At 37.8% G+C, this 11517-nt stretch overlaps 1 protein-coding gene across 1 annotated transcript; it reads left to right on the forward strand.

Annotated features, from left to right (window-relative positions):
• Window positions 1–15: 15 nt before the first annotated feature.
• LOC114710895 (vomeronasal type-1 receptor 4-like) lies at window positions 16–1084 on the forward strand. The gene has a single exon (XM_028895188.2). It carries the CDS (start codon window positions 16–18, stop codon window positions 949–951), a length of 936 nt encoding a protein of 311 aa, XP_028751021.1. The 3' UTR covers window positions 952–1084.
• The last annotated feature ends 10433 nt before the right edge of the window (window positions 1085–11517 follow it).

The raw sequence follows: 11517 nt of genomic DNA on the forward strand, positions 1-11517 counted from the left end.
CAGGGCCATGACAGAATGGCCTCCAGAGACATGGTTGTAGGGATCTTTTTCCTGTCCCAGACTGTACTGGGAATGCTAGGGAACTCAGCCTTGCTTTGTTGTTTTATCATTGCTGACCTCTCTGGAATCAGGGCGAAGCCCACAGATCTGATTGTCAAACACCTGAGCTGGGCCAACTTAATAGTTCTCTGCAGGGGAATCCCACAGACCATTGTTGCTTTTAGTCAGACTTACTATCTAGATTATGTTTCCTGTAAACTTGCATTATATTTTCATAGAGTTGCCAGAGGAGTATCCCTTAGCTCCACATCCCTGCTGAGTGTCTTTCAGGCCATTACCATCAGTCCCAGTAATTCCAGGTGGGCACAGTACAAGTCCAGATTCCCTGGGATTACTGGTCCATGCTTGAGCCTATGCTGGGCACTCCAGCTGTTGTTATATATTTTCATTTTAGTATATACAACCGACATAAGGGGTGGAAGAAATGTTACTGGGGTACAAGATTTTGGATATTGTACTGTTATAAATTCTGAGAGACTAATCAGCATTCTTATTGTAATGCTAATAGCATCCAATGATGTCATCTTTTTGGGACTCATGATATTGTCCAGTGGCTACATGGTGTTCATCCTGCTCAAACATAAGCAGAGGGTGCAACACATCCACAGATCCCTGTCTCCTAAGTCATCCCCTGAGACCAGAGCCACCCAAAGCATCCTCACCCTCGTGAGTAGCTTTGTGATCTTTTATGCAACCTCTGTTGTCTTTACATCTTATATGTCTCTCTGTGAAGCAACTAGGTGGCTGTTTAACACTGGTGCAGCCATGGCTGCATGCTTTCCAGCATTCTGCCCCTTTCTGCTCAGCAGACACTATGCTTTTCTTTTCAGGCTGTGCTGCACTAGTTTTTACCAGACAACACACCATGCTTGTGTAGTCAGAGAATTCTAAAAACTGTGCTGTCTGCATCCCTCTATCCATGTCTTCTACTCAGTTTTTATTCTGTGAACACACTGTCAATACCAAACTTTGCAGAAGACACTGATTGTCTACAAAGTTTCTTCCTAATGCAGTTTATCTTTTAGTCTGGGACACAGGTAAACCATGCTGTATGATATAAGTGCTGAAATAATCAGCACTCACTGTTTTAATGGAGAATATCACAGTAGCAGAGAGAATTAACCTGTGAGGTTTATGTGGAGTGTAGTCCTTCAGGTGAGCTTCTCTGAGAATGAGAATTTTTAATCAACATTGTAACCTTCAGTACAAAAGTTAACCATTGCAGATTGCACCTGGACCATCAAATCAAGTGTTGGTGGCTGTCAGAAAGTAAGAACAAGTGAAGAGGATGAAAAAGGTCAGAATGATTCAGTGAGGGTAATGAAACATGCTAATGCTGGCTACTGAAGCGAATGCATATTTAATAGACAACATGTTTCTTAAATCTAAAGTATAACTCCCAGCCCTGGCAAAATGTTTAGAAATACATTTTTAAAAGTCAGGTTTAGCAGGGCAGTGGTGGCGCACGCCTTTAATCCCAGCACTTGGGAGGCAGAGCCAGGAGGATCTCTGTGAGTTAGAGGCCAGCCTGGGCTATCAAGTGAGTTCCAGGAAAAGGCGCAAAGCTACACAGAGAAACCTTGTCTCGAAAAACCAAAAAAAAAAAAAAAGTCAGGTTTAGATAAACTTCCAAATAAAAATGTTTAGTGTTGAACTGTAGTAATTGCATACACAATAACAATTACTGGAGACATTTACATATGTAAGCATTAGGCTTATAGATTAAATTCAGACAAATGACAGAAGAGAGACTACAAGTGGATTAGCAGGTAGCACAGATTTTGATGTCCCTGTTCTGAGGAGGAATAAGTGGGAAGATTGTGTATTTGAGTTCAGCCTAGGTGGCATAGTGAAACTCTGTCACAAAATCCAAAATTACAAGAAAAGACAAAGTTGCAACACTGGAAAGTTCTGGAGTATCATCAGAGGTAAATCTAGGCTATAAAATTTTAAGAGAACATTTAAGCATACTATGGTGCTATAAAGTCTCTCTGGTGAACATACATAAATGGGAAGTTTGAGCTGGAACTGGGACAGAGTGGGAAGGCAGGAAAGGAGATATCATGATAGATGAGAATATCATTGTAATAGAAATAGGCAAGGTGCTGGGGAGGCTCTCAGGAATCCACAAGAATGATCCACTATTGAGTGCTGCTAGTGGTTTAGATGGTACCTATACTGGTCTATTCTTCTGACCAGCCTAGAGAATAACCTATTCATCATCATAGAGCCTTTGTCTAATGACTCAAGGAGGCAAATACATAGAACCATGGAAAGGCTCCATGCTTAGCTCCGGGAATCCAATTGATAGAGAGAGGAAGGATTCTGAAGGTGGGGGACAGTGAGTCCTTGATGGAAAGAAGTGATGACTGGCAACACTAGTGGAAGCCCATGAGCTGTATACTAGTGGCTTTGGAGCCCCCATGTGGATATGGGCTACTATGTATGAAGAAAAAGATGAAGGGACTTGGACAAGAACTGCAGAGTAATAGCCAAATATGTACTTTAATGGCAATGAAAAATAGGAAATATTACATCTAAAAACCAGGGGAAAATTCAGATTACAATATAAAATTGGTGACCAACATTTCAGTGAGAGAAAATAATAGGACCCATACTTAAAAAAAAAATCTTCAAAAACAGGTAATACACTCTCCAAATATAGACTTTTATTTTTATTTTCTTTTTCTTCCTTACTTTCTTTTTTTCTTATCCTTTTTTTTGACAGAGTCTCATGTAGTCCAGGTTGACCTGAAGCTTGATATATAGCAGAGGATGACCCTGGATATCTTGCCTCTATCTTCTGACTCTATAAGACCACAAGAATGTGCCAACAAACCTTTTTATGACATGTGAGAATTCAAATGCAGAGCTTTACATATGCTAGGATGGCAGTCTTCCAACTGATCCTCATCTCCAGACTCAGTAGCAGACATTTTAAATATAGAGAAAACCGATGGAGGATAAAAGACAAAAGTTGTTGTCACAGCAAGAAAATTATTCAAGGCAAGAACAGCCCTCAGGACAGGACAAGTGCTGGGATGAGGGATCAACCATGATTTTATCTTGTATTGATTTTCACTGTGAAAGTTCATTGACCATGAAACAGTGACACAGTGGAGATTTTCATGCAACAATATACTACAGTGAGCATATTTCCCTCATGCTCTTCAGCTTCCATTTCTTGTCCATTTGGTTTATCCCCTTTCTTCTTTTCGACAGATTTTCTTATGTCTTTATTCAATGTATATGCATCCATAATTTTGTGTACTTACATAAGATTTATGAACCATAAACAAGAAATTTGTGTAACTGTGTTTTGTTCTTGTTCATTTTTTCTTTTATTATTATTTCTTTTCTTCTTATTTATTTATTTATTTATTTATTTATTTATTTATTTATTTATTTTTGGGGTGGTAACAGGGTCTCTCTTCATAGTGCTGGCTGTCCTGGGATTCACTACATAGACCAAACTGATCCAGAACTCACAAATCTGCCTGCCTTGCCTCCTTAGTGCTTGGAACAAAGTGTAAGACACCATAACAGACCTTAAACTTTTTTTGTATGATTCTATTCACTTAATATAATTCTTTGTTTTTTTTCAATGACTAGCTTCATTCCGTTAATATAATTATTTCTTTGTATGCATTTTCTTAAAAGCAACATAACTCTCTCTAAGCCATTGATAGAAAGGAAATTTTATTACATATGTATATATCTGTCTCTATATACATATATTTATATTTATATATTTATATAATTGCTACATAAAAAGAATTTGGAAATGCTTCTACTTAGGTGAAGAAAAATGCCTAGGGCTAGAAAACTGAGCCAACTACTCAGAACTAGTGAAGTCATGGATCTTAGAGAGGAATCTGCTAATGTCACTTAGCTAAACCAGCAGGATACCTAATCATATTGTAAATATTCTTTTTTGTTGTTGTTGTTTTTTCGAGACAGGGTTTCTCTGTGTATCTTTGCGCCTTTTCCTGGAACTCACTTGGTAGCCCAGGCTGGCCTCTAACTCACAGAGATCCGCCTGGCTCTGCCTCCGTAGTGCTGGGATTAAAGGCATGTGCCACCACTGCCTGGATCATATTGTAAATATTCTTAAACCAAAGATAAGTACTTGTTTCATCATCTGCTAAAGAAATATGACTTGCAACAGATGGCAACCATTACAGAGAAGTATAGCAGACCAAATTGCTGAGAACAAGTGACCTTGTGGTACACAGCCCCTTCTGATACATCTAAACACAACTACACTAAAGGCTCAGGTATCATAGTGAAATAGAGGTTCAACTGATTACCAGGAACAGGAAGTTTACTGTGAGAATGCATCTCCTACAAATGTTAGAGAGGCTAAACTCATCAATATGGCTTCCTAAACAAGACCTGAACAATGATGGTATTGATAGACATGCTAACATGGAGGGACTGATTCTCATGAGGCCTTACCCATAGACAGAGAACTATAGACAACTAAGAAATGCTGAGATTGGGAGAAATAGTCTCACCCAGGGAAGAACCTCCCACTTGGTCATCAAATACCAAATCATCAGCACTGAAAGTTTATATACACAAGTAACACTATGGACTAAGCAGGTTGTATTTAGATAAGAAGAACGTTTATGTATGTGTGTGTGTGAGTATGCATTGGGGTATGTGATTATATTTAAAGAAATAAAAGCCATAAATTTGAAAGAAATTCTGGGGTTTATACGGAAGTGTTGGAGGTAGGAATAAGAAGGGGAAATGATGTAATTATATTTAAATTTCAAAAGTAAAGACAATTTCACTGAATTAAAAAAATGTTTGTTTTGAAAGGTCAACATTCCTTGCTATAAATGTTAAAATTAGTTTTTATTGTATTTTACTAGGTGTTCTAATGATCTCCAATGCTAATTGTGACATCGTGTTTTCCCTTTTATTCCCACATATTTAGGTATTTTTCTCAGATTTGAGTCTCTATGTAACTTTTCCAAGTACTCTAAAATGGTGCAGGTAAGGTGTTGAATATTAGAAGTACTTTGAGGACATCCAAGAACAATGTCATTAGCCTGTAATATGTAGGGGTCTATCATCCTGAAAATAAAGGTAAAATATACTTGAGTCAAAATACATGGAGAAATCAAGTGGAAACTTTATCTACATTGGATGGTTTTCACACTGCTAGAGGTAATAAAATAATTATGGAAATATGAACCATGAGAGCAATACCAACAACAAGTCTGGTGCAATACTGTCGTTAACATCATGGGTGTAATAAACTGCTTCATGACTGAATTGAAGGCCCAGTTCACAAGATGGTACCCCTGTCTGAACCCATCATTATGCACAAAAATATGAGTCTAGAGAGTATGGAGATCCTGGGGAAGAACATAATACTAATATTCAGCTAAGTTGACATAGGAATAAAATTCTACCAAAGCTCTTATTTTTATACTGGGGGATTAGTCTGTCCCTCAACTCTCATTAGAGAAGCTTCTTTTTGCACTCTATGGTGATTAACAGAGAATCATACCATCATTAAAGGTGCTGAGAATAAGAGACTCTGGAAGTCCCATATAACAATGGAACATCTGTATTACAGCTCTTCCTCCCAATATTAGGGGGTCATAATGGAAGAAGAGGCAGAAAGACTTTAAGAATAAGAGGTAGTAGATGATTCACAGGAAACAGGTCTTGTTCAAACTAAACAGGGCACTTGCACATGTGAATTGACTCTCTTTAACAGTACAAACAAAACCTGTACAAGATTTAGATGACAAAATCCAACAAGAGTGGATGTTGCAGGAAGTCCAACTCCTGGTTGAAGAACTGATCAGAATTTCTTGCTTCAGAGAAAGGAAGTGCCAGATATCTTTAAGGATCTTCCAGAGAGAGAGAGAGAGAGGCTAATGTTGCTTTCATATAAGGCCCTGCCCTAGGCACATATAAACATAACTAAATAGACTCTGCTTTCTTTCCTTCTTCCCTCCTTCCTTCCCTCCTTCCTCCCTCCATCCTCCCCTTCCTTCCTTTCTTCCTTCCTTCCTTCCTTCCTTCTTCCTTCCTTCCTTCCTTCCTTCCTTTCTTTTTTTCTTCCTTCCTTCCTTCCTTCCTTCCTTCCTTCCTTCCTTCCTTCCTTCCTTCCTTCCTTCCTTTCTTTCTTCTTTTCTTATAGAAGAACATGAAATTTGCATGGAATACTGATGTGAGATGAAAAAAAAGGAATTGAAAAGGAGTTAATCGTGGGTAGAATTGAAGTAAACACATTTGCATGAATAAAATACTCAATAACATTTAATTATTAAATGTTATAAATCTAAAAAAATGAAGAAAGCTAAGTTGATTTGTTTTAGAAGAAGTCAGGGAAGCCTGGATCCAATGAGACAGAGAGATTTTTTTAACATTCTCCCAAATCTCACTTCAAAGTCTCCAGCCTTCCACAGGACTCTGGTCAGCCTGCAGGAATGACAAAAAGTCAATGATTCTTCAGAACACCTTGTCTCTTTGGTGATATTCACAGGAAACTTTTACTCTTCTTTGTTAATTAGTAACTGGAAAAAAATTGTGAATGCTTTTGACCCCTAAAGACAACACTGTCATTGCTACTGCAGATGAAATGAAAATTGCAGTTTTGGACGGAGGTGAGGTCACAGAGCCACAAGAGCTCTGCTTCAAGCCTGAGCTGACTCTCACTCAGTCCTGGTTATTAATAGTCAGGGTATGCCCAATGAACTCATCACCCTTCTGAGGCAAGAAGCTAGGTGAGTACTTCATGTTTCAGTCTGAGCAACAGAACCAGCAAAGAAGAGAAGTCTGTGTAATTGCTCATGTCTAGTAGTGGGAATCTGGAGTAGAAACCGATACCTGGAACTGAGACAGAAGGCACAAGCATAATTCCATAGCTAAGAACTGAGTGAGAAAGGCAGAAGTATTCATAAAGTTGTGCCATCCCTGTTGGTTCTGACTATAAATGCCCATGTTAGAGTGACTATGAGTAACACTAGAGTAATGCAGTCTGTCTGTGAAAGTGCTGAAGTATTGTGTTAAAAAGTCAAAGTGATAATTCACTTTACCTTACATGACATGTAGAGTATTTTGCAGTATGACTGTTAGAGTTGAACTTACCATAGTTTCATGTGCATAGTAAACATTTGAAAGGAAATATGAGAAGCCCATGACCATGGGAGATATAGATGTAAATCTTTTTCTGGAGTATACAGTATTCTCATGGAACACTGCATTTATGAGTCTGTATTGAATGACCAGTGGTAAAATGGGTGGCTTGAAACCTCTCTCCTTTACTTGGTTTGAGTTATCTCTGCTGTTTGAATCATACATTGATGACAAGCACAAACTGATGCCATGTCTTCCCTTAACCATTTCTTACTGTTGCTAAAGGAACACAGGGTTTTAAACCTGGCAGAGCAAGGCTCTACCCTTTGGCAAAATTTGTTTTCACACTTAGTTCTTTATTTTATTTTTGAAAATGGTGAAAATTTTCACATTCATTGATGGGGCAATATCTTTCTGTATGCTGTGAATATATGTTGCTGTGGTTGGTTAATAAATAAAGCAGTTTGGCCTATGGCAAGGCTGCTTAGAGACAGGTGGAAAATTCAAAGAGAGAGAGAGAGCAAGAAGGCTAGGAAAGATGCTAGTCACCTGCCCAAGGAGCAACATGTAATGGGACATAGGTAAAGTGACAGAACATGTGGAGATATATAGATTAAAAGTTATGGGCTAATTTAAGAAATAGAGCTAGCTAGAATAAAGCTTGAGCCATGGCCATGCAGTATATAATTAAAATAAGCCTCTGTGTGGTTACTTGGGGGACATGAATGGAAGAGATTTGTCCAGACTGCCAGGCTAGGATGCAGGAAATATTCCAGCTACAATTCTTCAGGTTCCTTTTTACATATCTCAAATTCCTTTCTGCTATTTGAGAATATTAGAAATATTATAAGAGATTCATAAAAATAAAAAGTAGGAAGTATATTCAGAATTTTCAATGAAATATTTTACTTAGTTAATTCTCTTCTCAGGTTATTTCAGCACACATTAGTGTTTCATGTTGCATTATTTACAGAGTAATGGAGTTAGTAATTCTTCATAGTTACCACTATTGCCTTTATCCCTGCAATGAAAACAAAGAATATTTTCAGTGATGCAATAAACTTCAAGTTCATCTTGTGCTTACAAATACAAACTGGGAGATGGGACAGTTTTCTGTCATGGCAGACCACAATCAGCACTGCATTTTGGTAAAAACCTCAAAAGCCTTATTTGAAATTGGTATTTACCTAGGAAAAATATTTATTCAAAAAAGAAAACTTTTTTTAAAAGATCTCCTTATTTTTTTATTTATTTTGTGTGCCTGAAAGCTTTGCCTGCTGTGCGTGTGTAGGGATTTGGAAAATTTTTGTGGAAGAAAGAGAAAATGATGAAGTTATATTTTAATTTTAAAAATAATGATGCAACAGAAGCTTATAAAAAACTTACCTCCTGTAGAACATATAAAATTGTAATTATATGATGTGCTTATTCTCAGAATAAATGAATACTGAATAGAATGTTGAAAAATAATAAAAATTGTTGGTTATTGTCATGTAGAGTTTCTGTTTTCAGCATTTGCTACATTCACTTTGTATAAATTTGTATTTGTTTGGTTTGTGTTTTATTTCCTCTCTTTAGTAGCTTACACAGTAACAGGTTTTCTTATGGCATTTTAATACTTAGTGTTTTGATTGTCACAAACCCTCTGCTTCCCCTATTCCTCTGGCCTCATTGTAGCTAACAATGTCATCCTTTCCCTCAGGATACAACATTTTGTCATTATTCATTATAACCAGATCAATGGGCTCATCATATTCTACAGAAAATTGTGCCAAATCACAGAATGGACTTCTGGAGTCTGGCAATAAGAATAATTATCTTTTCACAAACTATAACAAGAATTCTGGGAAATTTCCCTTATTTTCTACTATCTAATCACTTAATATAAAGAATGCTCATAAAGTCCACAGGTTTGATTCTAATACATCTAATGGATGCCAACATCTAAATTATTCTCTCTTCATGAGTGACCCATGAAAAGGTAGGGTTGAGGTTGAAACAGTTCTTGAATGATTCTATAGGAAGTCTCCTTTTATACACTCAAAGATTTGCAAGGAGTGTGTCCTTTGGCACTATTTGCCTCTTGAATGTCTTCCAGGCCATGATCAGCAATCCCAGGGACTGTAGGAAGAATCAAAAACTCAACCCTGCAACATATGTTGGCTGCTCCATTTACCTCCTCTAGGTCTTATAGGTGTTGATAAATTTCATATTACTTTTGCAACCTTTCATCACAAACAATAGAAGGAAAGTGATAAAAAAGTCAGATTTGGGATACTGTTGCAACATAAGGAGTGATGATATTAAGGTCTCACTCTATACAGACACTCCATTCCATGGAGCAGGGACTGTGAGCAACGGGTGAACTTACAGGCACTCTCTACTGTATTTATTGCCTTGTCAAGCAGCTCTACTAGACCCTCTCACCAGTGAACTTGTGTATTTTAAAAGAACCATTAATTGAAAAACATTGAAAAAAGCTAACACCTATTAATGACAATATAAAATTTGACTTATACCACAATGTGCCAGTTAATTATCTGCAATTCAAACAATAGGAATTCATTGAGACCTAGCAAACTTCTTACTTGAAAGACACATTTTAACATTATTTATAAATGTAAGGTGATAGTGTGTATGCAGTATATTAAGAGACAAGCTAAGAAGAGCATGGTCCAACTTGTATAACACATGTCCTCTGGATTTGTTGTGCAGTGATCCAAGGCATTTCCAGAATGGACACCAGAGACTTGGCTTTGGGGATCTTCTTCCTGTCCCAGACTGTGCTGGGAATGTTGGGTAACTCAGTCTTAATTTCTTGTTTTATCATTGCTGACTTCTCTGGAATCAAGGTGAAGCCCACACACCTGATTGTCAAACACCTAGCCTGGGCCAACTTCATAGTTGTCTGCAGAGGAATCCCACAGACCATTGCTGCTTTTAATCAGACTTACTATCTAGATTATGTTTCATGTAAACTTGCATTATATTTTCATAGAGCTGCCAGAGGAATGTCCCTGGGCTCCACATCTCTGCTGAGTGTCTTTCAAGCCATTAACATCAGCCCCAGTAATTCCAAGTGGGCATAGCTCAAGGTCAGAGTCCCCAAGTTTATTGGTCCTTCCCTGGGCCTGTGTGTGTGTGTGTGTGTGGCTCCAGTTTTTGGTATATATCTGCATTCCTGTGTATACAACTGACATAACGCATGGAAGAGATGTTACTGGCATAAAAGATTTTGGCTACTGTGTTATTATGAAGTCTGAAAAAATAATCCATACACTTATTGCAATCCTATTGGCATCCAATGATACCATATTTTTGGGATTAATGGTGTGGGCCAGTGGCTACATGGTGTTTATCTTGCTCAAACACAAGCAGAGGGGCCAACACATCCACAGATCCCTTTATCCTAGGTCATCCCCTGAGACCAGAGCCACCCAAAGCATCCTCATCCTAGGGAGCAGCTTCCTGCTCTTCTATGTAACCTCTATTGTCCTTACATCTTATCTGTCTTTCTTTGAAGGAACCACTAGCTGGCTACCCAATGCCTATGTGGCCATGGCTGCATGCTTCCCAGCATTCTGCCTCTTTCAACTCATCAGACACTACAGCTCCATTTTCAGGCTCTGCAATACTTGTTCATGTCAGACAACACATTGTGATTGTGTAGTCTGAGAGCTCTAAAAGGTGAGCTGGCTGCAAGCCTCTTTCCATGTCTTCTACCAAGTTCTGTCCGGTGAGCTCATTGTCAATATGAAACTTCAGAGTTGATGCAGATAATCTCCTAAATTTCTTCCTAATACAGCTTGTCTTTTTTATTAGGAATCACAACTCATTGTTTCCATGAAGAACATGACAGTAACAGGATGAAATAAGGGGCTCTGTGGATTATAGTGATTTAGGTGAGATTCTATGAGACTGAATTTTTAGTCAACATTGTCACTTTTGGTTCACAAGTTAACCAGTGTAGGTCTCTACCTAGTTCAGCATCCTAAATTGCAGAATCAAGTATGGCTGAGTATCAGCATTAGAAAACAAATAAAAGGGATGAAAAAAAGTCAGAATGTCCTGGAGATGGTTAGGAAGAAATGCACTGGAGTGAATGTAGACTTAGTAGACAATGTGTTTCTTAAATCTGAAGTATAATTCAAACTCCTGGAAAGCTTATAAATGGGATCTAAATATACTTTTAAAGATAAGATTCACATAGAATTTCAAATGAAAATATTTAGAGTTGAAATTTAGAAAGTCCACACAAATAATAAGTCCTGGAGGCATTTACATGAGAAAACATCAGATTTTTAGTTTAAGTTAAGATGAATAACAGATGGTTGATTACAAATGGTTAAATGG

The sequence above is a fragment of the Peromyscus leucopus genome, chromosome 1 (assembly GCF_004664715.2).
Source record: "Peromyscus leucopus breed LL Stock chromosome 1, UCI_PerLeu_2.1, whole genome shotgun sequence".
Lineage (NCBI taxonomy): Eukaryota > Metazoa > Chordata > Mammalia > Rodentia > Cricetidae > Peromyscus > Peromyscus leucopus.

Coding starts and splice junctions, on each gene's coding strand:
- LOC114710895 (XM_028895188.2), top strand. CDS start 16: ATGGCCTCCAGAGACATGGTTGTAGGGATCTTTTTCCTGTCCCAGACT.